We start from the raw sequence: 27,352 nt of genomic DNA on the forward strand, positions 1-27,352 counted from the left end.
TGTAGAACCATGATCATTTCATTGTCACTATGTCTCTTACTCCCTGTGTTTTAGTTTTGGCATTTCCTGCCTTTTTGCTTGGTATAGACAAGGAACGTCTTAATGGCAAACTAACCAGCCGCAAGATGGATAGCAAGTGGGGAGGACGGTCTGAGTCTATCACTGTCACCTTAAATGTAGAGCAAGCCACCTATACTCGGGATGCTTTGTCTAAAGCTCTATATTCGAGGGTCTTTGATTTCCTGGTTGAGGTAAGAACGAAAGTAACCACATTGTGTCTGATATCAGGCTCTGTTTAGGGAGACAATGAACAATATTAGATAGATCATATACAGATAAATAATTATTTGAATATTTAGAGCCATAATGGAAATAATTCCTCAATTACCAATATATAAGGAGATTAATTCATATATGGAGGTATTGTTTAATCTCTTCTATTACTACTTTTCTTCTATGCATTTTCTTATACTAACTTTTTGTATCAGTTTATATCAAATTAATCTTCTTGTTTTTTAGTCTATTAATAAGGCCATGCAAAAACCACATGAAGAATACAGCATCGGGGTGTTGGATATATATGGGTTTGAGATATTCCAGGTATAAAGCTTTATTACTGGTTTTAAGGAAAATTTTGCAACTGGCAATAAAGCAATTTCATTATCGTTGAGTTGCATTTGCCCACAATAATGTCCTTAAAAAATTAGATCCCCAGTATTTTACGTGTAAAAGTTATTGAGCAATGCTATTTGATTATTAAATGCTTTATTTTTTTTATATTAATCAGTAACCATTTAATGACTGGGAATGTTCTACAGCCTTGCAGACACTGTGGCATAAGATATTGTTTTCATCAATAAATCATATAATTGCTGATACTTTAAAATACTATTCAGTGTATATACAGTATTAGGTTCACTATATTTCTTTGAAAATATATTTTATTGAAAAAATACAGAAAATCAATGATTGTGCAAATAGGTTTAATCATAGTACGGCTTAATGCACATAGTAGAGCTGAGGCTGTATCGAGGTGGTTCATGTTCCACTGCATGGTGCTTCCTGCGGATCTGTATTATGTTTTTTTTTCTCCAAGAAGCATTGCTTCTGGGAGAGAACAGATCCGTAATATGGCATCTAATGAAACATGCCACTATTTATTTTCTGTCAGATACATACTACAGAAAAGAAAACTGTAGGCTTCATTATCAAATCGAAAGAATACAGAGGTACAGCACAGCTCCATAGAAGTTTATGGGTAAAAACTGTGCAGCGTATCCTACCTGAAACCTGCAATAAATTCCATTTAAAAAAACGCACCACATTGTGGTGCATTTTGTCGGATGAATTTTCCGCTGCGGAAACCAGTGGTAAAAAATGCTCATACTTACCTAGGCCGTTGTCATGGCGACGTGTCCCTCCTTTGCAGTCCAGTTCGGCCCCCCTGGATGATGCTGCAGCTCATGTGGCCGCTGCGGCCTGTGATTGGCTGCAGCGGTCACATGGGATGCAACGTCATCCCAGGAGGCTGGACTGGACGAAGAAACACAGACTTCTGGGTAAGTATGGTTTTTTTTCTATTTCCGTAGTTGCGATTTTTGCAGCGTAATCGCTGCGCATTTGCCGCAAAAGTCGCAACAATTGCCTTTCTGTTGCAGAATTTGCATCCCCATCGAATTCAATGGGGAAAATGGAAAATCAACGAAAATGCAGCATAAATTGACATGCTGTGGAATTAAATTCCGCACCGCCGGTCAATTTATTAACGTTTACGCGGCAGTTTTTTTCCGCAGCGTGGGCATGAGATTTTCTAAATCTCATCCACTTTGTTGCTACTGTAAATGCTGCGGAATGCCCGCACACAATTACAGCATTACAGTTCTGTACAATTCAGACTTTGTACTGAGCCATTATAAGGCTATGTGCATGTGGCCTTAGGCTGGGTTCACACTGAGATTTTTTACGAGTTTTTGGACGCGGAAACCGCGCCACAAAACGTGCCAAAAAACAGCCGAAAATGCCTCCCATCGATTTCAATGGGAGGCGGAGGCGTTTTTTTCCCGCGAGCGGAAAAACCGGCTCGCGGGAAAAAGAAGGGACATGCCGTATCTTCGGCCGTTTATGCCTCTGACCTCCCATTGACAATGGGAGGCAGAGAAAGCATATTTCGATGCGTTTTATGCCCGCGGCGCTCAAAGGCCGCGGGCGAAAAACGCAGCGAAAATCGACGTGCAGGCAGAGAAAAATCTGCCTCAAAATTCCAAACTGAAGTTTGAGGCAGATTTTCCTCCTGCAAAAAACTCTGTGTGAACCCAGCCGAAGTGTTAACAACCACCTTTCCTTTCTCTTCCTCGCACAGAAAAATGGCTTTGAACAATTCTGTATAAACTTTGTGAATGAAAAACTGCAGCAGATCTTCATTGAGTTGACATTAAAGGCTGAGCAGGTAAAATATATTATGTTACAGTTTGGAAAACCAGAACATTGTACACTTTCATGGTAAAGTTTTAGTGTAATAAAGTGTATGTAAAATAATGCACCAAAAAGTGTGAGCAAATGTCTATGTAGTTAAAGTTGTTACTAGTAATAGAGATTGATGTCGGGGGCACGCCATATATATTTTATTTAGAAGCTATTTATTTTTAGTAATGTCTTTTTGTACTTTCATTTTTATATAGCTTATACCTCAAAACGTCAGCGGGCACTACTAAAAGTGTATTTTCTGTAGGGAAAAAGAGCCTTGGTCATTGGTCATGCATTAGTAAGAGATTAATTATATATATGAAAAATATAGGGCATAAGTCATAAACAAAACATTTGTGTGAGCACTCAGCCGCTTCGTGTCTGTTCGGCTTTTTCCGGAAAGCCGATGTATCGGAGTACGGGCTCATAGACTTTCTATTGATTCCGTACACCGATACATTTATTTCCGGAAAAAGCCGAACAGACACGAAGCTGCTGAGTGCTCACACGAGCGCTTCAGCTGCTTCGTTCTAGCGATTGGTGGGGTTCTCCGTGCTCGGACCCCCACCAATCCAAACTTCTGACATGTCACTATGACATGTTAGAAGTTTTTCCAACTTTTAGCTACACTTTAATCCCTGATTGACCAGGCATTTTTGGTGTTAATGACCAAGAACTATTTTAAATTTTTCCACCATCGCATTTCTAAGAGTCATAACTTTTTTATTTTTTCGTTGACATGTTTTGTTTTATTTGAGACGAGTTGTATTTTTCAATTGCACCATTATTGGGTGCACATAGTATATTGATTCACAATTATTAACTTAAAAAACAGCTATTCCAGCATAGTCTTTTGAATTTCAAAGTTTTCCGTTTAGAATGCAGCGTAAATAAAATTTTACCTTTATTCTATAGGTCGATATGAGTGCGGCGATACTAAACATGTATAGTTTTTTTTATATTTTACTACCTTTGCACACTAAAAACCTTATTTTTTGAATTATTTGTTTTTGCATCGCCACATTTCCAAAACTGTAACTTTTTAATTTTTCCGTCGATGTACTGTAGCAGCATGAGGGCTTGTTTTTTGCAGGACAAAGTGTAGGTTTTTTAGTAGTACTATTTTTGGGTACATACAACTTATTGATTAACTTTTATTTTATCTTTTTTTGTGGGGGAATGGGAAAAAAAGGAATTTCGTTGTTGTTTTTTGTGGGGTTTTTGTACGCTTATCACCTGACGGTTTAATCAATGAGTTAACTTCAGTGTTCGAGTCCTTACGATAGCGGCAATACCATATATATGTATTTTTTTTGTCATTTATTTTTTTACAATTACATTACATTTACATTTAGAATTTTTTGTAAATTTATTAAAAATGAAAAACTCCAATTTCGCATGGACATAAGTATTCAGACCCTTTGCTATCACACTTAAAAGTTAGCTCTGGGGGGGCCTCCCGTTTCAGTAGATCATGTTTGAAATGTTTCTACACCTTGATTGGAGTCCACCTGTGGTAAATTCATTTGGAAAGATACACCCATGTCTATATAAGGTCTCACAGCTGACAATGCATATCAGAGCACAAACCAAGCCACGAAGAGGAAGGAACTGCCTGTAGAGCTCAGAGACAGGATTGTGTGGAGGCACAGATCTCGAGAAGGGTACAAAAAAACCTTCTGCGGCAGTGAAAGTTTCCAAAACCACAGTTGCCTCAATAATTCTTAAGTGCAAGACGTTTGGAACAACCAGGACTCTTCCTAGAGCTGGCCGCCCCACCAAATTAAGTAATCTGGGGAGGAGGGCCTTGGTAAGAGAGGTGACCAAGAACTCAATGGTCACTCTGGCTGAGCTCCGAAGATCCTGTGTGCAGATGGGAGAAACTTCCAGAAGGTCAACCATGAATGCAGCACGCCACCAATCTGGGCTTTATGGCAGAGTGGCCAGAAAGAAGTCTCTCCTCAGTAAAAGACACATGAAAGCCCACCCGGAGTTTGCAAAACAGCACCTAAAGGATTCTCAGACTGTGATAAACTGGATTCTGTGGTCTGTTGAAACCAAGATTGAACTTTTTGGCCTCAATTCCAAGCGTCATGTCTGGAGGAAACCAGGCACTGCCCATCTCTGCCCAATACCATTCCTACAGTGAAACATAATGGTCTTTTTCAGCGGCTGGGACAGGGAGACTGGTCAGGGTTGAGGGAATGATGAATTGCGCAAAGTACAGAGATTTTCTTAATGAAAACCCGATCCAGAGTGCTCTGGACCTCAGACTTGGTCGAAGGTTCACCTTCCAACACGACAATGACCTTAAATACACAGCCAAAACAACACAGGAGTGGCTTGGAGACAACTCTGTGAGTGTCCTTGAGTGGACCAGCCAGAGCTCTGACCCAATTGAACATCTCTGAAGGGACCTGAAAATGGTTGTCCGTCAACTGTCCCCATCCAACCTGATAGAGCTTGAGAGGATCTGCAGAGAAGAATGGCAGAAACTCCCCAAATCCAGGTGTACAAACCTTGTGGCATCATACCCAAGAAGACTGGAGGCTGTTATCGCTGCCAAAGGTGCTTCAATTAAGTAACTAACTGCGTAAAGGGACTGAATACTTATGTCAATGCAATATTTTAGTTTTTCCTTTTCAATAAATTAGCAAAGATTACTAACATTCTGTTTTCACTTTGTCATTATGGGGCATTGAGTGCAGAATGAAGGGGAAAAACTTAGATTTTTTTATTTTAGTACAAGGCATCAGCATAACAAAATATGAAAAAAAATAAAGGGTCTGAAGACTTTCCAAATGCATTGAATTTTATTTTTACTGTAATCTTTCTCTTTCTTTTTTCATAAACCTTATTTAATTGTTCTTAATTATTTATTTATTTATTTTTTTTTTGTCCTACTAGGGTACTTCACAATGCGATCTTCTGATCGCAGATATAATGCTTTGGTATACTTAGTATACCAAAGCATTATTTTCTGTCAGTGTAAATAGTAACTAAACAGTAACGAATAGGCAGTTACTGATGGCAGACCTGGGGGCCATTATTAGGCCCCCTGGCTGCCATGGAAACCCATCAGCGCCCCGCGATAGGATCGCGGGTGTGCCGTTGAGGTGACAGAGGGAGCTCCCTCCCATTGTCAAACACCTAAGATGCCGCGGTCGCTATTGAGGGGTTAAACTGCCGGAGTCGGACTACTCTTCAATTCCGGTAGATGCTACAGGAGTCTGGCTGTGTATAACAGCCGTGTTCCTGCTGCTGATCTCTTGGGTACAGTCGCAGTACCCACGAGATACGAGTGGCGGATATATCCGTCACGATGTGGGAGCTAGCACCTGCTTAATAACAACGTACCATGTATAATAATGATAATTAAGAAAGTTTTTTTCACCTTAGACTAGAAGTTTAGTCATCACTGTGCTTGTGGCGTGAATCTTTTTTTTAGCATCTGTAACTAGCATATTAAGCTTTTGAGTACTTGTGATCAGTGGACACAGACTATAATCTGCAAATTATATTTTCAGGAAGAATATGTTGCAGAAGGAATAAAATGGTCCCCTATTCAGTACTTTAACAACAAAGTGGTGTGTGACCTAATTGAAAACAAGCTGGTGAGTTTGAAGACACGTTTAACTTTCCATCTCCAGAGCTATCCTTAAACCACTGTTTAATGCTTAACAATGCATTACTAAGTCAAATATAATATTAGTGCATATTTGTGCTCATAGTCTTCTATCCACCCAGAGTCCTCCAGGTATCATGAGTGTGTTGGACGATGTGTGTGCTACTATGCATGCCACAAGTGGGGGTGCAGATCAAACCTTATTACAAAAACTCCAGGCAGCTGTGGGTACTCACGAGCACTTCAACAACTGGAATTCTGGCTTTGTTATCCACCACTATGCTGGGAAGGTAAATATCCATTGTGTTACTCAACTGAAATAAAAGGAAAAGATTCAGATCTGTGCAGTCACTCAGGAAATAAAGCAGCAAGCCTAAATGTCTCGAATGTTATCCTTAGGTCTCATATGATGTTGAGGGATTCTGCGAGAGAAATCGGGATGTTCTTTTCATAGACCTCATTGAACTGATGCAGAGCAGTGAGTAGTAAGTACATTACAACTCGTTCACTTTGTGTATTTAGTGCTACATATAGTGACAAATTATTCTCAAGCAATTTAAGACATAAGTACGCAATCTGTGACATAAGTATGCCACCAGTTCCCCTTACAAAACACAATAGGACATTGTATGATGTAGTTAGGTATATGTATAGCAGTATAAATGAAACATATACAGTGGAGGAAATAAGTATTTGATCCCTTGCTGATTTTGTAAGTTTGCCCACTGTCAAAGACATGAACAGTCTAGAATTTTTAGGCTAGGTTAATTTTACCAGTGAGAGATAGATTATATAAAAAAAGAAAGAAAATCACATAGTCAAAATTATATATATTTATTTGCATTGTGCACAGAGAAATAAGTATTTGATCCCCTACCAACCATTAAGAGTTCAGCCTCCTCCAGACCAGTTACACGCTCCAAATCAACTTGGTGCCTGCATTAAAGACAGCTGTCTTAAATGGTCACCTATATAAAAGACTCCTGTCCATAGACTCAATTAATCAGTCTGACTCTAACCTCTACAACATGGGCAAGACCAAAGAGCTTTCTAAGGATGTCAGGGACAAGATCATAGACCTGCACAAGGCTGGAATGGGCTACAAAACCATAAGTAAGACGCTGGGTGAGAAGGAGACAACTGTTGGTGCAATAGTAAGAAAATGGAAGACATACAAAATGACTGTCAATCGACATCGATCTGGGGCTCCATGCAAAATCTCACCTCGTGGGGTATCCTTGATCCTGAGGAAGGTGAGAGCTCAGCCGACAACTACACGGGGGGAACTTGTTAATGATCTCAAGGCAGCTGGGACCACAGTCACCAAGAAAACCATTGGTAACATTACGCCGTAATGGATTAAAATCCTGCAGTGCCCGCAAGGTCCCCCTTCTCAAGAAGGCACATGTACAGGCCCTCTGAAGTTTGCAAATAAACATCTGGATGATTCTGAGAGTGATTGGGAGAAGGTGCTGTGGTCAGATGAGACTAAAATTGAGCTCTTTGGCATTAACTCAACTCGCTGTTTTTGGAGGAAGAGAAATGCTGCCTATGACCCAAAGAACACCGTCCCCACTGTCAAGCATGGAGGTGGCAACATTATGTTTTGGGGGTGTTTCTCTGCTAAGGGCACAGGACTACTTCACCGCATCAATGGGAGAATGGATGGAGCCATGTACCGTCAAATCCTGAGTGACAACCTCCTTCCCTCCACCAAGACATTAAAAATGGCTCGTGGCTGGGTCTTCCAGCACGACAATTACCCGAAACATACAGCCAAGGCAACAAAGGAGTGGCTCAAAAAGAAGCACATTAAGGTCATGGAGTGGCCTAGCCAGTCTCCAGACCTTAATCCCATCGAAAACTTAAGGAGGGAGCTGAAGATCCGAGTTGCCAAGCGACAGCCTCGAAATCTTAATGATTTACAGATGATCTGCAAAGAGGAGTGGGCCAAAATTCCATCTAACATGTGTGCAAACCTCATCATCAGCTACTAAAAATGTCTGACTGCTGTGCTTGCCAACAAGGGTTTTGCCACCAAGTATTAAGTCTTGCTTGCCAAAGGGATCAAATACTTATTTCTCTGTGCACAATGCAAATAAATATATATAATTTTGACAATGTGATTTTTTTTATTTTTTTTTATATAATCTATCTCTCACTGGTAAAATTAACCTAGCCTAAAAATTCTAGACTGTTCATGTCTTTGACAGTGGGCAAACTTACAAAATCAGCAAGGGATCAAATACTTATTTCCTTCACTGTATATATGTAAAGTAGTATAGGTATATACAGTGAAACCACTTTGAGATGCCCACCCAAATATCTGGTGTTCTAGATGGTTGGTCAACTCCAAAAAAACTTTAAAATTAAATTAATAGTAATAAGTTGCACATAATAAAAAAAAATAATTCTGGGGAATTTTGTTTTGCAGCAATGTCAAATTACAGCTATTGAGATTTGGTTGCACATTGTCAGGGTCAGACATGTGTGTCTCAGATTTGATTATACAGTGAAGGAAATAAGTATTTGATCCCTTGCTGATTTTGTAAGTTTGCCCACTGTCAAAGACATGAACAGTCTAGAATTTTTAGGCTAGGTTAATTTTACCAGTGAGAGATAGATTATATAAAAAAAATAAAAAAAAAACAGAAAATCACATAGTCAAAATTATATATATTTATTTGCATTGTGCACAGAGAAATAAGTATTTGATCCCTTTGGCAAACAAGACTTAATACTTGGTGGCAAAACCCTTGTTGGCAAGCACAGCAGTCAGACGTTTTTTGTAGTTGATGATGAGGTTTGCACACATGTTAGATGGAATTTTGGCCCCCTCCTCTTTGCAGATCATCTGTAAATCATTAAGATTTCGAGGCTGTCGCTTGGCAACTCGAATCTTCAGCTCCCTCCATAAGTTTTCGATGGGATTAAGGTCTGGAGACTGGCTAGGCCACTCCATGACCTTAATGTGCTTCTTTTTGAGCCACTCCTTTGTTGCCTTGGCTGTATGTTTCGGGTCATTGTCGTGCTGGAAGACCCAGCCACGAGCCATTTTTAATGTCCTGGTGGAGGGAAGGAGGTTGTCACTCAGGATTTGACGGTACATGGCTCCATCCATTCTCCCATTGATGCGGTGAAGTAGTCCTGTGCCCTTAGCAGAGAAACACCCCCAAAACATAATGTTTCCACCTCCATGCTTGACAGTGGGGACGGTGTTCTTTGGGTCATAGGCAGCATTTCTCTTCCTCCAAACACAGCGAGTTGAGTTAATGCAAAAGAGCTCAATTTTAGTCTCATCTGACCACAGCACCTTCTCCCAATCACTCTCAGAATCATCCAGATGTTCATTTGCAAACTTCAGACGGGCCTGTACATGTGCCTTCTTGAGCAGGGGGACCTTGCGGGCACTGCAGGATTTTAATCCATTACGGCGTAATGTGTTACCAATGGTTTTCTTGGTGACTGTGGTCCCAGCTGCCTTGAGATCATTAACAAGTTCCCCCGTGTAGTTTTCGGCTGAGCTCTCACCTTCCTCAGGATCAAGGATACCCCACGAGGTGAGATTTTGCATGGAGCCCCAGATCGATGTCGATTGACAGTCATTTTGTATGTCTTCCATTTTCTTACTATTGCACCAACAGTTGTCTCCTTCTCACCCAGTGTCTTACTTATGGTTTTGTAGCCCATTCCAGCCTTGTGCAGGTCTATGATCTTGTCCCTGACATCCTTAGAAAGCTCTTTGGTCTTGCCCATGTTGTAGAGGTTAGAGTCAGACTGATTAATTGAGTCTGTGGACAGGAATCTTTTATACAGGTGACCATTTAAGACAGCTGTCTTTAATGCAGGCACCAAGTTGATTTGGAGCGTGTAACTGGTCTGGAGGAGGCTGAACTCTTAATGGTTGGTAGGGGATCAAATACTTATTTCTCTGTGCACAATGCAAATAAATATATATAATTTTGACTATGTGATTTTCTGTTTTTTTTTTTTTATATAATCTATCTCTCACTGGTAAAATTAACCTAGCCTAAAAATTCTAGACTGTTCATGACTTTGACAGTGGGCAAACTTACAAAATCAGCAAGGGATCAAATACTTATTTCCTTCACTGTATATACACATTTACAGTATATTACCAAACCATTATGTCAGGGGCGTAGCTAAAGGCTCATGGGCCCCCACCCAAACTTCTCATGGCCGACGGCCCGCAGCTTTCAGCTGCATCGCTGGGCCTCCTATGTGACCCAACGATGCAGCACTAACAGCCAGGGACATTGCTAAGGTCTTAAAATGTCAGGGGAAATAGCCCCAATACATACACCCCCCCCCCCCCCCGCAAAAAAAAAAAGTGTGTTTGTGCGTGTATGTATGTATGTATATATATATATATATATATATATATATACATACAGGGTGGGCCATTTATATGGATACACCTAAATAAAATGGGAATGGTTGGTGATATTAACTTCCTGTTTGTGGCACATTAGTATATGGGAGGGGGGAAACTTTTCAAGCTGGGTGTTGACCATGGCAGCCATTTTGAAGTCGGCCATTTTGTATCCAACTTTAGTTTTTTCAATGGGAAGAGGGTCATGTGACACATCAAACTTATCGAGAATTTCACAAGAAAAACAATGGTGTGCTTGGTTTTAACATTACTTTATTCTTTCATGAGTTATTTACAAGTTTCTGACCACTTATAAAATGTGTTCAAAGTGCTGCCCATTGTGTTGGATTGTCAATGCAACCCTCTTCTCCCACTCTTCACACACTGATAGCAACACCGCAGAAGAAATGCTAGCACAGGTTTCCAGTATCCGTAGTTTCAGTTGCTGCACATCTCGTATCTTCACAGCATAGACAATTGCTTTCAGATGACCCCAAAGATAAAAGTCTAAGGGGGTCAGATCGGGAGACCTAGGGGGCCATTCAACTGGCCCACGACGACCAATCCACTTTCCAGGAAACTGTTCATCTAGGAATGCTCGGACCTGACACCCATAATGTGGTGGTGCAACATCTTGCTGGAAAAACTCAGGGAACGTGCCAGCTTCAGTGCATAAAGAGGGAAACACATCATCATCATGTAGCAATTTCAGATATCCCGTGGCCTTGAGGTTTCCATTGATGAAGAATGGCCCCACTATCTTTGTACCCCATATACCACACCATACCATCAATTTTTGTGTTCCAACAGTCTTGGAGGGATCTATCCAATGTGGGTTAGTGTCAGACCAATAGCGGTGGTTTTGTTTGTTAACTTCACCATTCACATAAAAGTTTGCCTCATCACTGAACAAAATGTTCTGTGTAAACTGAGGGTCCTGTTCCAATTTTTGTTTTGCCCATTCTGCAAATTCAGTGCGCCGATCTGGGTCATCCTCGTTGAGATGCTGCAACAGCTGGAGTTTGTAAGGGTGCCATTTGTGAGTAGCTAATATCCGCCGAAGGGATGTTCGACTGATGCAACTCTCCAGTGACATGCGTCGAGTGCTACGCTGTGGGCTCTTGCTGAATGAAGCTAGGACAGCCACTGATGTTTCTTCATTAGTGACAGTTTTCATGCGTCCACATTTGGGCAAATCCAACACTGAACCAGTTTCACGAAACTTGGCAAGCAGTTTGCAAACTGTAGCATGGGAGATGGGTGGTCTTGTAGGGTGTCTTGCATTGAAATCTGCTGCAATGACCCGGGTACTGCATTCACCAGACATCAACACAATTTCTATCCGCTCCTCACGTGTTAACCTCTGCGACATGTCAATGGCTGTAAACAAAGAGAAGCTTGTAAATAACTCATGAAAGAATAAAATAATGTTAAAACCAAGCACACCATTGTTTTTCTTGTGAAATTCTCGATAAGTTTGATGTGTCACATGACCCTCTTCCCATTGAAAAAACTAAAGTTGGATTCAAAATGGCCACCATGGTCAACACCCAGCTTGAAAAGTTTCCCCCCTCCCATATACTAATGTGCCACAAACAGGAAGTTAATATCACCAACCATTCCCATTTTATTTAGGTGTATCCATATAAATGGCCCACTCTGTATATATATATATATATATATATATATATACACATATATATATATATATATATGTATGAGACAGCATATCTATAGCACTATGACCCTATAGCTATGAATATGATTAGATACAGTGACTCAGTAGACAGTATCAAACATTGTAGGTTTAGATATAGGGTCCAGCTCGCTGACATTGCGGCTCCAGCGCTGGACCAGGAAAAGGTAAGAATAAGAATTGTTTTTCTTTTTTATGTGTTACTAATTATTATTTTGTGTTTGTGTTTTTTTACAGGTTCGGATATTGGATTCGAGGACTACTTTGATGACGCCGTTTTTTTTATTCTCAATGAAATGGTTAACTACTGTTGTGTGGGGATTTTTTATTTCAATAAAATATTTTTTCTATGTCCTTATTTTTTTAAACTTTCTTACTACCGCCTTACTAATGGTCGCTGGCTGATTCACAACGTCCATTACTAAGGTGGAGCCTAATGTTAGCCAGTGAAGAGGCTAACACTAACTGCCCATTATACCCACATTATACCCCCTATAGTCACTGCCACCAGGTGTACCAGGTATACCCCATTGCCCAACCCTCCCTACAGATGATCGGGTACTGGATCGTACCCAGGTCTTCCCGACACCCCTGGTGGAGGTGGATACCAGGGTAATAAAGGGTGTTAGTGTTAGCCTTTTCACTGGCTAACATTAGGCCCCACCTTAGTAATAGACGCTGTCAATCAGGCAGTGTCTATTACTAAGCCGGTAGGTAGTAATAAAGTTTAAAAGAAAATACAAAGACATGGAAGAAATATTTTATTGAAATAAAAAAAAAACACACAACCCTCATTAACCATTTTATTGATAATAAAAAAAGCTGTCATCGAAGTAGTCCTTGAATCCAACAACCAAACCTGTAAAAAAACACAAACACAAAATAAAAGTAAGCTTAGATACAGGGTGAAGGTGCTTGTATGATACTGTCTGTTGGACCCTGTATCTAAGCCTACCACAAGGGTCCAGCAGACAGCAATCTTATACAGTATAAGATGACTGTCTGCTGGTGCCTTGTATCTAAGCCTACCATGTGGTAGGCTTAAATACAGGGCCTATCAAACAGGATCACACATGGGCCATGTATCTAAGCTTACCATGTGGTCATGGTAAGATGCTTAGATACAGGGCCCCAGCAGACAGTAATCTTTAAGTATAAGATTACTGTCTGCTGGGGACCTGTATCTAAGCCTACCGTCTGGTACCATGTGGTTGGCTTAGATACAGGGCCCAGCAGACAGGATCACACATGGTAGGCTTAAAGGGGTTGTCCAGTCCCTAAACATTGATGTCCTATCCTCAGGATAGGACATCAATAGCTGATGGGTTGGGGTCCGACTCCCGGGACCCCCTCCAATCAGCTGTTTTGAAGGGAGTGCAGCGCTCATACGAGAGCTGCTTCCCCTTCATTTCCCTTACTTGCTCACACTGTGAATCGCCGAGACGTCTGTGTCGACGATTCACAGTGTGAGCAAGTGACCAGAATAAAGGGGAAGTAGCGCTCGTACAAGCGCTGCGGCCCCTTTAAAACAGATGATTGGCAGTGATCCCGGGGGTCGCACCCCGACCTATCAGCTCAAGCAGAAAGTGATGTTAAGCTTACCCACCTCTTCGACCGCAGCGGAGGTCCTGACTCCATCTAGGGTCGGGATGTTGTGCGTAATGCGCTGCGCACAACGTTGTGATGTCAGGACCTCCGCTGCGCTCCGGAATTAGGAGGGTAAGTACTGTCAGTTACTATAGTAACAGGGGCCTGTGTAGTTTATTACATAGGCCCCAGTTACTATAGTAACTTTTTATTGATGTGGTGCGGGGGGCCTCGCGCCCCCCTGGTTTCGGGGGCCCAGTCGCAATTGCGAACGCTGTGACCCCTACAGTTATGCCACTGCATTACATGTTGAAAAAGTGTCATCTTGACAGTTTCAGATATTAAACTAATTTGAACAGTGGCTAATATAATAATATTTACAAATGCAATATGTATATTTTTTTATGTCCAGCCAGTTCTTACAGAGTCTTTTCCCAGAGAAATTGGATTCAGATAAGAAAAGTAGACCGACTACTGTAAGCTCAAAAATCAAGGTAATATCAATAAAAAAATAGCACCTACTCTAAATCACTATTTTTCCCCCAGTAGCATCTGTACAGGGTGGGCCATTTATATGGATACACCTAAATAAAATGGGAATGGTTGGTGATATTAACTTCCTGTTTGTGGCACATTAGTATATGGGATGGGGGAAACTTTTCAAGATGGGTGTTGACCATGGCGGCCATTTTGAAGTCGGACATTTTGTATCCAACTTTAGTTTTTCCAATGGGAAGAGGGTCATGTGACACATCAAACTTATCGAGAATTTCACAAGAAAAACAATGATGTGCTTGGTTTTAACGTTACTTTATTCTTTCATGAGTTATTTACAAGTTTCTGACCACTTATAAAATGTGTTCAAAGTGCCATTCTTCATCAATGGAAACCTCAAGGCCACGGAATATCTGAAATTGCTACATGATGATGTGTTTCCCTCTTTATGCACTGGAGCTGGCACGTTCCCTGAGTTTTTGCAGCAAGATGGTGCACCACAACATTATGGGTGTCAGGTCAGAGCATTCCTAGATGAACAGTTTCCTGGAAAGTGGATTGGTCGTCGTGGGCCAGTTGAATGGCCCCCTAGGTCTCCCGATCTGACCCCCTTAGACTTTTATCTTTGGGGTCATCTGAAGGCAATTGTCTATGCTGTGAAAATACGAGATGTGCAGCAACTGAAACTACGGATACTGGAAGCCTGTGCTAACATTTCTTCTGCGGTGTTGCTATCAGTGTGTGAAGAGTGGGAGAAGAGGGTTGCATTGACAATCCAACACAATGGGCAGCCCTTTGAACACATTTTATAAGTGGTCAGAAACTTGTAAATAACTCATGAAAGAATAAAGTAACGTTAAAACCAAGCACACCATTGTTTTTCTTGTGAAATTCTCGATAAGTTTGATGTGTCACATGACCCTCTTCCCATTGAAAAAACTAAAGTTGGATACAAAATGGCCGACTTCAAAATGGCCGCCATGGTCAACACCCAGCTTGAAAAGTTTCCCCCCTCCCATATACTAATGTGCCACAAACAGGAAGTTAATATCACCAACCATTCCCATTTTATTTAGGCGTATCCATATAAATGGCCCACCCTGTAGAACTCGGTTCAGTACAACTTACTGATGACCTGGCATGTTTTGGTTTTTTTAAACCACATACCTCCCCTTATTCACGGCGTCCTCCCGATTCCAGTGCTGGTTGTTTTGTTTCTTTGCCCCTTGCCCTGTTGTTCCACTACAGCCCTTACTCACTATGTTGCCTAAAATTCTAATTGTAAGTAAATGTACTAAGAGGAGGAGACCTCATCTCTCCTCAGTAGATGCTGCCTCCTGCATCACTGTGAGACTGTCTAATCACAGCGGACAGCCTCACAGCAGGTCTTCTGCATCGCTGTAAGTCTGTCCCCTCTGATTGGTCATCATCACAGCAATGTACAAGGCAACGCCTACTGAGGAGGGATGAGGTCTCTCGGTATCTTTACTCAAAATTAGCATATTAGGTGCCAAACAGAGCGGGTACCGTAGCAGAAAATGGGGGGGCAAGAGAATTTTTTTTTTACAGCGCTGGAGTCGGGAGGAGGTGGGGAATGAGGGGAGGAATGTGGTTTAAAAAAGAAAAACATGAAAGATTCTCTTTAATTGACAGCACTGCACTACAGTCATTGGGCATTACTATGACTTGTACTAGTAACATAAAAATTTAAAATATACGAGTACTTTGACAACATAGTTTGAGATACACCATTGGCACCAAGCATTGAGCTCATAAGCCATAAAATAGAGCCAGCTAAATAGAAAATATCTGAGTGAAGGTTTATGTCTTTAAATGGAGAAAGCAAACTAGTATGAGTTTAGTATTTAAGAATATCTAAACATCTAAATAAAATTAAACAGGACTAAGTCCTCGTACACATGACCGTAGTGGTGTGCACGGGCCGTGACTTGCGGCTCAGACGGCCGCGGAGTGTCACCCGCGGCGGCCTGCAAATCACGGCCCGTGCACATTGCCGTGTGCATTCATTTCAACGAGCCTGGACCACAAGATGGTGCCGTAATAAGACATGTCCGATCTTTTTGCGGTCCAGGCTCCTGGGCAATGCACGGACTGTGGAAACCATGGTGGTTTGCATGGGCCCATTGAAATGAATGGGGCTGCAATTACCCCCCAGATTTGCGGGTGAATTGCGGTCGCAAAAATACGTTCGTGTGCATGGGGCCTAAGTAGATTTGTAATGGCTGTCTCAGCAATAAACCAATTAAACTAAACCCTTAGCACAATACTGATATTGGTGACCCCAAGAAAACTGATTTTGCTTTATGTTAATTTAAAGCGTCAGTCCAACTTCGCAGAGATTTGCATTTGGCATTTAAATATCTGACAGTTAGAGCTTAGAATCTGACTACCAACTGTCATTTAACAGTTGGTGTTATGTGTTGTAAGTGGCGGTTTATAGTCAGATTCTCAGCTCCAACTGTCAGAAATGTGGATGTCATGTGCAAGGTGGACTTGAACTTTAAACTATGTTATATGTGGTTATGCCTTTTTGTGGATAGTACATCACAGAATGAATTGGAATATTTCTTTTTTTTCCAGAGACAAGCAAATGACCTCGTAAACACCCTGATGAAATGCACACCTCATTACATCCGGTGTATCAAACCAAACGAGACTAAAAGACCAAAGGACTGGGAAGAGAGCAGGTCAGAAAATAGTTCATATGGAGGAGTAAGGCCCCGTTCACATCATGTTTTTTGGCTTATGGCGTATAGGTTAACCGCAGGCTGTGACGGATGTCAAACAGTGGCATCCGTCATCCATAGACTATTATGGCATCCGTTTACCATATACATCATATGCTTATTATTGTTAGGCATCCATCCCCATAGGCTATTATGGCATTCGATTAATGTTTATGTCATGAAAAACTCATGACGTATGTTAAACAGATGCCTGTGACGTTGCCCTACAGTGGCATACGTCACCAATAGGCTCCCATATAAAAAAAAAAAAGTATACCGCGCAGTATACTTTTTTTTTTTTTTACAGGATCCTGTTCTATGGAATAGTGTAGTCTACTATGCTTCTCCATGCATAAAAAAAAAGATATACCGACATAAACCAGCCTGACAAAGGTCAAAAGCAATATTTTTTTTTACTCACCGTAAAATAGATTTCTCGTTGAATCCATTGGGGGACAGCACCATGGGTATATGCTAATGCCACTGGAAGGCAAGTCTTGGTAGGAATGAACCTTGGCTCTGCCCAGACAGGCCATACCCTTTACATAGACACTGGCTAATTCAGTTTGTGAAAAAGCAGTAGGAAAAAATTAAGTGGAGTGAAGAGATACAGGAAAGAGAGCTCTTCATGGAGTGACCAGTAGGTCCACTGAGATGGCCTTGGGATCTCGTGCCCTGGCCACGTAGGTTAGAACCTTTTAGTTGAGACGGGACGCAAAGAGAAGCCCCACCTCTGGCACAGTTGACGAAATACCTTTCAGCGAAGAGACCATTCTCCCAGATCTAGTCTTTTCGGTTGAGAAAATCTGCGTCCTAATTGTTAACTCTTAGTATGAGTATCGGGGACAGCCTGTTGTTCCGCCCACAGTAAGATTTGAAAGGCTTCCTACAGAGTCGCATGACTCCTGGTGCCATCCTGGTTGTTCAGATAAACAGCCGCCAAGGAGTTGTCGGTCTTTTTTCATTCTGAGCGGCTGACACTGAAGAAGTGTCTAGTGGGAAAGTGCTAGGAAGATTGCTCTCATTTCCAACAGGTTGATCTGCAAGGACATTTATTTATTCTTCTTGCCACCAAGTTCACAGAACTGTGTGAGGACTAAAAATTGCACCCCACCCGGGCAGGGAGGAAAGGACCTACCCGTCGAGATGATCAGTAAGGTCTCCCTTCATCACAACTACAGACAGACCCGAGAGGATAGGAGAATCCGCGAGTCCAGCAAGTCCTCAGACTTGACACAGACTGAGACTTGGAATTGTGCATATGGAGCCGCATCGAATGTTGACACTATTCTGCCAAGCACTCGCATGCAAAAATGGATAGGTATAGGAGTGTCCTGGCAATGAAGAGCCACCTTGGCTACAATGGAGGCTACCTTATCCAGTGGAAGAAAGACCTTTCCTGTCCTGGTGTCGAGTATCATTCCTAAAAACCCCATGCTCTGAGTTGGGACAATGATGATTTTTCCTTGTTGATGATCTTTCCAAAGCTTCTCAAATGTCCAAAGAAATCTGGAGACTGTGAAGATTGTCCCCTCTAGAGAGTGCCTTCACCAAGAGGTCATCCAAATAAGGGATGACAGCAACTCCCCTGGCAAGGAGAAGTGCAATAAGAGTCGCCAGGACCTTGGTGAAGACCCGAGGAGATGTGGTGAGCCCAAAAGGGAGATCAACAAATTGGAAATGTAGAGAACCCACCGCAAAATGAAGGAAACGTTGGTGGATCCTTGCAATAGGGATATGGAGGTATGTATTGCTAATGTCGATGGAAGAGAGGATCTCCCCCTGTTCCATGTGAAACCGTCAAATGTGAACGGTGCAGTTCAACTTCCTCAAGTCCAGGATTCAACTAAGAGATCCGTCCTTCTTGGGAACTGTAAAAAGATTAGGGTAGTGCTCTTGAAATCGTTCTGACTGAAAAACTGGGACAATAAAACTTCCGCAAGAGAATGGGAACAAACAGTCTGAGAAAAAGCAAAATCTTGATCCGCAGTGCGAGGTGGAATAAAGAGAAAGAATCTTACAGGAGGAAGCTTTAAAATCTTGTACGCCGTTGACACCTCCTCTCGAACACATAAGCGAGCTATTCCTCCTGAAAGAAAAGGAAACTGTAATGACGGGGTAGGGAGGCAGACAGGTGAGCCCTAATCTACCCGCCACTGAGTCCCTGCCTACTTGCAACGGCCCGTCCTAGGCGACGGCGTACAACTGGGCGACGGTCCCTACGCTCAATAAGTGCACGACAGACAAACAGATAAGGGTACACAGAAGCTAAGGGAAATGGGGCAGTTGCCCACGGCAACACAGTGAGCAACAAGAGTAGTGAACGAGCCGAGTCAAACCAGGAGTGCACGAGGTACAAATCGCAGAGCAGGAGCGTAGTCAGTAAAGCCAGGGTAAAATGAAGCAAGGTCAATAATCATAGCAGGAGCAGCAGAGCCAGGAAACAGAAAAGAATCACAGGCAAAGGAGGAGCAGGAAATGCAGGTATAAATAGACAGAGGGCGGGAGCTAGCTCCGTCTGGCCAGGCTGTGATAGGCTCTCCCACTCCTCGTGTCACTCTCTCAGACTTAGGAGAAGGTGCAGACTGATTACCCACGGGCGTCGACACAGAAGCTGTGTCTGGCAGATCCTTTACAGAAACGTCCCCCACTTGAACATCTGAAGAAATAATCTCATCCAGACGTTTACAATAAAGTCTGCAACCCACAAAGGGTAGGTCATTCAGGGCCTTCTTGGAAGCTTGACTTGCTGCCAAAGATCTCAGCCAAACCGAGTGCCAGAATGCAATAGAATAAACAGAAGAACGAGCATTGAAATGTGCTGATGGGAGGCCTCAAAAAGAAACTTTGGAGTACTGAGAACCTGAGAAGCGAGCTTAGCTAACTCCTGCTGTGGCGCTCCTGATAGGATGCTGCAATACAGCCGCTATCCCTACACTGAGAAGGCCTTGGTCACCCAGGCGGATGCAAAAGCTGGATGCAGAGCGGAACCTGCAGCCATAAAAAGAAGTTTAGCTTGAAAAACCAATCTCTTGTCCAAGGGGTCAGTGACAGAAATTGCATCAGCCAAAAAAATAGTAGTGGTTCTTGATAGCCTAGCAATAGTTGAAGGGAGACACAGACCACAATGAGACCAAATTCTCCTGAAAAGGAAACAAAGTATCTGCGCGCTTAGAAACAACAAGACGTCTGTCCGGATGTTTCCACTACTTGGTTAATAATTTCTCAAATTCGCTGTAGTTTGGGAAAACATAGTTTGCTGACGCTGTAAGCATGCTACCTCCTGAAAAGGAAAGATGGAGTAATCCTGTGCACGAAAGGTGTCTCTTACAGTACATATTAACGCCTGCATAGGAACTGACAACTGCGATTCCTATTCGGACTCTGAATCTGAGTCAGAAGACACATATGTGTAATGGCAGGAAGGAGGTGAAGGGAAAGTGAGCCCTAATCTACCCACCGCCCTGTCCCTGCCTACTTGCAACGACCCGCCCTAGGCGACGAGGTACAACTGGGCGGCGGTCCCTACGCTGTCTAAGTGCACAGGAAAACAAACAGGGAACACGCAAGGGAAGGGGCAGTAGCCACGGAACGCCACGAGGAAACGGAGCGGCGAACGAACAGTCAGGACCAGGACGAAGTGAGTACACCCGAGCGGGCACGGAGACAGAAGCAAGCCAGGGGCAAAGCAGGTCAAGCAGAACTGCAGCAAGGCAGAAGCACGGCAGAAGCAGGCTGGAGCAAGCAGCAGTGGGGCCAGGAATCCAAAAGAATTACAAGCACTGAGGGAGAGAACAGGGCAGGTAATAAAGGACAGGGGGCGGAGCTAACTCCGACAGACCAGGCCGCGATAGGCTCTCCCACTCCTGAGCCTGCCACCCTGGTTGGTGGGAGATGGTGTCAGTCGAACAGGTCTGGCCTCAGGTGTGGATTGATTAATCCCAGGAGTATACCTAGATGAAGTACCTGGCAGATCCCTAACAGTACTCCCCCTTTTATGAGGGGCCACCGGACCCTTACTAAGGGGACCCGGTTTAGTGGGGAAGAGAAGGTGGAACCTCCTGATCAATACCCCAGCGTGAACATCACGGGCAGGTACCCAAGTCCTCTCCTCCGGCCCGTATCCTCTCCAATGGACCAGGTACTGGAGGGAGCCCTGGACCATCCTACTGTCCATAATCTTGGCCACCTCGAATTCCACCCCCTCAGGGGTGAGAACGGGAACAGGAGGTATCCTCGAGGGGGACCAGGACGGGGAGCAGCGTTTAAGGAGGGAGGCATGGAAGACGTCATGTATGCGAAAGGATGGGGGGAGCTCCAGACGGAAGGATACAGGGTTGAGGACTTCAATGATCTTATAAGGTCCAATAAATCGGGGAGCAAACTTCCTGGACGGGACCTTAAGGCGCAAGTTCCTGGACGACAACCAGACCAAATCCCCGACGACAAACCGGGGGTTAGCAGAACGTCTACTATCCGCCTGAATCTTTTGTGCGCTCTGGGACGCCTCTAGGTTCTTCTGAACCTGGGCCCAGACAGTGCACAGTTCCCGATGAACATCCTCTACCTCAGGATTATTGGAACAACCAGGGGAGACGGAGGAGAACCTTGGGTTAAACCCGAAATTACAGAAAAACGGGGAGACCCCTGACGAGTTACTGACCCGGTTATTCAGGGAAAATTCAGCAAGGGGAAGGAATGAGACCCAATCGAATTGACAGTCAGAGATGAAACACCTTAAATATTGTTCCAGGGATTGGTTGGTCCTTTCCGTTTGGCCATTAGTTTCGGGATGGAAGGCGGAGGAGAAGGACAGATCAATCTCCAACTTTTTACAAAAAGCTCTCCAAAATAAGGAAACAAATTGTACCCCTCTGTCAGAAACGATATTGACTGGGGCCCCATGGAGACGCAGGATGTGTTTCACAAACAAAGAAGCTAACGTCTTGGCGTTAGGTAGCTTCTTAAGGGGCACAAAGTGGCACATCTTGCTGAAGCGGTCGACTACCACCCACACCACCGACTTGCCCTGAGATGGAGGCAAATCGGTGATAAAATCCATGGAGATATGGGTCCAAGGTCTCTGGGGAATGGGCAAGGAACGTAGTAGGCCCGCAGGTCGGGACCTAGGGGTTTTGGACCTAGCGCAAACCTCACAAGCGGCGACGTAAGCCCTAACATCTTTAGGCAACCCAGGCCACCAATAGTTTCTGGTAATGAGGTGTTTGGTGCCCAAGATGCCAGGATGACCAGATAGAGCGGAGTCATGGTTTTCCCTGAGTACCCTCAGCCGGTATTGCAGGGGAACAAACAGTTTGTCCCCAGGGACGTTCCCGGGAGCTGCACCCTGATCAGCCGCGATATCAGAAGCTAAATCAGAATCCGTGGCAGAGACGATTATACCAGGGGGTAAAATACAAGCAGGATCCTTCTCGGAAGGAGGATTGGCCATGAAACTACGTGACAGAGCATCAGCCTTAATATTCTTGGACCCAGCCCTATAGGTAACCAAGAAATTAAATCTGGTAAAGAATAGTGCCCACCGAGCTTGTCTAGGATTAAGCCTCCGGGCCGATTCTAGGAAAACCAGATTCTTGTGATCCGTAAGGACCGTTACCTGGTGTCTGGCCCCCTCCAGGAAGTGCCGCCACTCCTCAAAAGCCCATTTAATGGCTAGAAGTTCGCGGTTGCCAATATCATAGTTACTCTCCGTGGGCGAAAACTTCCTAGAGAAGTAAGCACAGGGGCGGAGATGGGTGAGGGTGCTGGTACCCTGGGACAAGACGGCCCCCACTCCCACCTCGGAAGCGTCAACCTCCACAATAAATGGCTCCTCTTGGTTGGGCTGAATCAGCACGGGAGCCGAGATAAAGCACTTCTTGAGAGTCTCAAAGGCCTGGACGGCCTCAGGGGGCCAATGGAGGACATCAGCACCCTTGCGGGTGAGGTCCGTAAGAGGCTTAGCGACGACCGAGAAGTTGGCAATAAATCTCCTGTAATAGTTGGCGAACCCTAAAAAACACTGTAACGCCTTAAGGGAGGCAGGTTGGACCCATTCCGCCACAGCTTGAACCTTGGCAGGGTCCATGCGGAATTCATGAGGAGTGAGGATTTGCCCTAAAAATGGTATCTCCTGTTCCCCAAAGACACATTTTTCAGTCTTAGCAAACAGATTATTCTCCCGAAGGACCTGGAGCACCTTCCTGACATGCTCCACGTGGGAGGACCAGTCCTTGGAAAACACCAGTATGTCATCAAGGTACACAACAAGAAAATTACCCAGGTACTCTCTCAGGATTTCATTAATAAAATTCTGGAAGACAGCAGGGGCATTACACAACCCAAAGGGCATGACCAGGTATTCGAAATGACCCTCGGGTGTGTTGAACGCAGTTTTCCACTCATCCCCCTCTTTGATGCGGATAAGGTTATATGCCCCCCGTAGATCGAACTTAGAAAACCATTGGGCTCCCTGAACCTGATTAAAAAGATCCGGAATCAAAGGAAGTGGGTACTGGTTCCTTACGGTGACCTTATTCAGGTTACGATAATCAATGCACGGCCTAAGACCACCATCCTTCTTCCCCACGAAGAAGAAGCCAGCACCTACAGGAGAAGTCGAGGGGCGAATGAAACCCTTGGCCAGGCATTCTTGGATATACACCCTCATAGCTTCACGTTCAGGACATGAAAGATTAAATATCCTACCCTTAGGAAGCTTGGCACCAGGCACCAAATCGATAGCGCAATCGTAATCTCTATGGGGGGGCAACACCTCGGAGGCCTCCTTAGAAAACACATCGGCGAAGTCCTGAACAAACTCAGGAAGCGTGTTTACCTCCTCCCGGGGAGAAATAGAGTTAACAGAAAGACATGACATAAGACATTCATTACCCCATTTGGTGAGATCCCCAGTATTCCAATCAAACGTGGGATTATGCAACTGCAACCAGGGAAGGCCTAAAACCAGATCAGACGATAATCCCTGCATCACCAGTACAGAGCACTGCTCCAAATGCATGGAGCCAACCAGGAGTTCAAAAACAGGAGTATGCTGAGTAAAATAACCATTAGCAAGGGGAGTTGAGTCGATTCCTACTACAGGGATAGGATAAGGTAAATCAATACAAGGCATCTTTAGAGACATAGCAAATTCCACAGACATGATATTAGCAGATGAGCCAGAATCCACGAAAGCACTGCCCGTGGCAGACCGGCCAGCAAACGAGACCTGAAAGGGAAGCAAAATTTTATTGCGTTTCACATTAACGGGAAATACCTGTGCGCCCAAGTGACCTCCCCGATGATCACTTAGGCGCGGAAGTTTTCCGGCTTCTTATTCTTGCGCCTGGGACAGGTGTTCAGTAGATGCTTGTCGTCCCCACAGTAGAAGCAGAGACCATTCATTCTGCGAAACTCCCTACGTTGTCGAGGGGACATGGAGGCCCCGAGTTGCATAGGTACCTCCGAGTCCTCCGTGGGGGTGCGAGGAGACGGGACCTCGGGGGGGATCGCAGAAAAGTCAGAGGGGAGCACACTGAAGCGTTCTAGCTGACGTTCCCTGAGACGTCGGTCAAGTCGTACTGCTAGGGCCATAACCTGGTCAAGGGAGTCAGACGAGGGGTAGCTAACCAGCAGATCCTTCAGGGCGTCAGATAATCCTAACCTAAACTGGCACCTTAGGGCCGGATCATTCCACTGAGAAGCTACGCACCACTTCCTAAAATCAGAACAGTATTCCTCAACCGGTCTCCTACCCTGACGTAAGGTCACCAGCTGACTCTCGGCTAAAGCAGTCCTGTCAGTCTCGTCGTAAATGAGTCCGAGGGCAGAGAAAAAACGATCAACAGAGGAAAGTTCAGGGGCGTCAGGAGCCAAGGAGAAGCCCCACTCTTGGGGCCCTTCCTGGAGTCGGGATATGATGATACCCACCCGCTGGTTCTCGGAACCTGAGGAGTGGGGCTTTAGGCGGAAATACAGTCTGCAACTCTCCCGGAAGGAGAGAAACGTCTTACGGTCCCCTGAAAACCGGTCAGGTAACTTGAGGTCGGGTTCTAGAGGTGAGGTGAGGGGTACTACTAAAGCAGCGTCACCCTGATTGACCCTTTGGGCCAGGGCCTGGACCTGTAGGGAGAGGCCCTGCATCTGCTGGGTCAGGGTCTCAAGGGGGTCCATGATAGCGTCAGCGTAGGAGAAATGGTAGACTAGGTAAGGGCTTGTAATTATGTAATGGCAGGAAGGAGGTGAAGGGAAAGTGAGCCCTAATCTACCCACCGCCCTGTCCCTGCCTACTTGCAACGACCCGCCCTAGGCGACGAGGTACAACTGGGCGGCGGTCCCTACGCTGTCTAAGTGCACAGGAAAACAAACAGGGAACACGCAAGGGAAGGGGCAGTAGCCACGGAACGCCACGAGGAAACGGAGCGGCGAACGAACAGTCAGGACCAGGACGAAGTGAGTACACCCGAGCGGGCACGGAGACAGAAGCAAGCCAGGGGCAAAGCAAAGCAGGTCAAGCAGAACTGCAGCAAGGCAGAAGCACGGCAGAAGCAGGCTGGAGCAAGCAGCAGTGGGGCCAGGAATCCAAAAGAATTACAAGCACTGAGGGAGAGAACAGGGCAGGTAATAAAGGACAGGGGGCGGAGCTAACTCCGACAGACCAGGCCGCGATAGGCTCTCCCACTCCTGAGCCTGCCACCCTGGTTGGTGGGAGATGGTGTCAGTCGAACAGGTCTGGCCTCAGGTGTGGATTGATTAATCCCAGGAGTATACCTAGATGAAGTACCTGGCAGATCCCTAACATATGAGTAAAGAGACTAACACACATTTGAGGCAATATCATCATTGAAGACTACAACAGGATCCCCCTCTAAAAAACTTGATGAGGAACGAGACCTATCCAAGGTACTCCTCTACCTCTTATGCGATCTACTGCGAGAAGTAGACTGAGTATTTTCCAAAGGAAAAGAAGGAGGGCCTCTGTGTTCAGTTGCAATCTGGGTAGGCAAACGCTCCAAAGATTGAACCATTAACTGGGAAATTCTGGAAATGTTCCCTAGGGCCTGAGCAAGAGACATCATCCACACAGGGAGAGTTACATCCTCAGGGGGGGACCATCTTGGGGGCCCCTGATAGCAAGAACTGCGGGCACAATGGGGTAGGCTGGTTGCAATAAACATTATAACACAACCGCCACAGGCCTAAAATGTAGGCCTGCCCACCTGTATAGGCTGCTTGGTAAAATCCTCCAGAGGAAAAGACTTTCCAGGCTTTCATGATAAATGTAAGGCAAAAACGTGATGTGAGCAGGGCCTAAATATCCAACTTGGTTTTGAATTAATAAAATATCAGAGTTAAAATAATGCTATCTGTGTTCTAGAGTGAAACATCAAGTGGAATATTTGGGTCTGAAAGAAAACATCCGTGTACGTCGTGCTGGCTTTGCTTATCGAAGAGTTTTTAATAAATTCCTACAAAGGTAGAAAACAATAGTAACAATCAAGTGTTCAGATACATACATGTGTTGCTGGTGATCCTCAAAAAGCCTGATACGAGATTATTGATCAATCTATTTTGCTGTCAGGTACGCCATCATGACACCAGAAACATGGCCTAGGTGGAGGGGAGATGAGCGACAAGGAGTACAGCATCTCTTGAAATCTGTGAATATGGATGCTGATCAGTACCAAATGGGGAAAAACAAAGTGTTTGTAAAGAATCCAGAATCGGTATGCTTTAAGAGTACTTTTTCTCTGACATTGTGCCTTCTGCTATAGAAGAATATACTGTAGATTTTATCTATAAAACACTTTATGCTCAACATAGAACAGCAAAAGTAGGAGAGGTGCGTATTTTAACTAGAATGGAGAGCTGTCTACTTCTTCAATTATTACATTTCACTCTTTATCAACTTAACCTTTTCCTCACTGCAGTAACAACAATTGGCCTCATTTATCAAAACTGGCCTTGTTGTCCATTGCAACCAATTAGTGCAGTTAACGTTTTTCCAGGACAGTTTAAGATATTAAAGCTGAGCTCTGATTAATTGCTATGGGCAACAATGTGCAATGCTTAAAGTGGTTCTCCGCTTTGAACAATCCCTACTTGTTAGAAGGGTCGCATGACAATAAGCTGATTACAAAGTGTCCTCTTGCTGAGAGCCCCAGCGATCGGTTGTTATCAGTGAGAAACCTGGCAGTAAGTATTTAATTTCCCTGCAGTGCCACCTAAAGGGTAATTAAATATTACACAGTGCCCACTCTAATCAATGGGTTGTCTCTGTAATGCAGGACAGGTCCTTCAGAACAAGAGACGTTCTTTGTTCTTCACTATGGCCAAGAGATGAA

The 27,352-nt window shown here is 44.2% G+C and overlaps 1 protein-coding gene and 1 long non-coding RNA gene across 3 annotated transcripts in view; one reads left to right on the forward strand and one right to left on the reverse strand.

Annotated features, from left to right (window-relative positions):
• Window positions 1–27,352, forward strand: part of MYO1F (myosin IF) — a 170,868-nt gene that overhangs the window by 101,216 nt on the left and 42,300 nt on the right. For both annotated transcript variants that reach the window (XM_075850101.1, XM_075850108.1), the window contains 10 exons: window positions 55–251; window positions 520–600; window positions 2,360–2,446; window positions 5,991–6,077; window positions 6,211–6,378; window positions 6,488–6,573; window positions 14,177–14,258; window positions 16,861–16,967; window positions 26,386–26,484; window positions 26,590–26,734. In XM_075850101.1, the coding sequence (XP_075706216.1) occupies window positions 55–251; window positions 520–600; window positions 2,360–2,446; window positions 5,991–6,077; window positions 6,211–6,378; window positions 6,488–6,573; window positions 14,177–14,258; window positions 16,861–16,967; window positions 26,386–26,484; window positions 26,590–26,734 (1,139 nt within the window). The remainder of the gene's footprint in view (window positions 1–54; window positions 252–519; window positions 601–2,359; window positions 2,447–5,990; window positions 6,078–6,210; window positions 6,379–6,487; window positions 6,574–14,176; window positions 14,259–16,860; window positions 16,968–26,385; window positions 26,485–26,589; window positions 26,735–27,352) is intronic.
• On the reverse strand, window positions 143–26,662 carry LOC142740701 (uncharacterized). Its single transcript, XR_012880855.1, has 3 exons — window positions 26,525–26,662; window positions 6,325–6,402; window positions 143–291 (listed from the first exon to the last, which is right to left on the reverse strand). It is a non-coding gene; the product is annotated as an uncharacterized LOC142740701 (long non-coding RNA).

The sequence above is a fragment of the Rhinoderma darwinii genome, chromosome 1 (genome assembly GCF_050947455.1).
Source record: "Rhinoderma darwinii isolate aRhiDar2 chromosome 1, aRhiDar2.hap1, whole genome shotgun sequence".
NCBI lineage: Eukaryota > Metazoa > Chordata > Amphibia > Anura > Rhinodermatidae > Rhinoderma > Rhinoderma darwinii.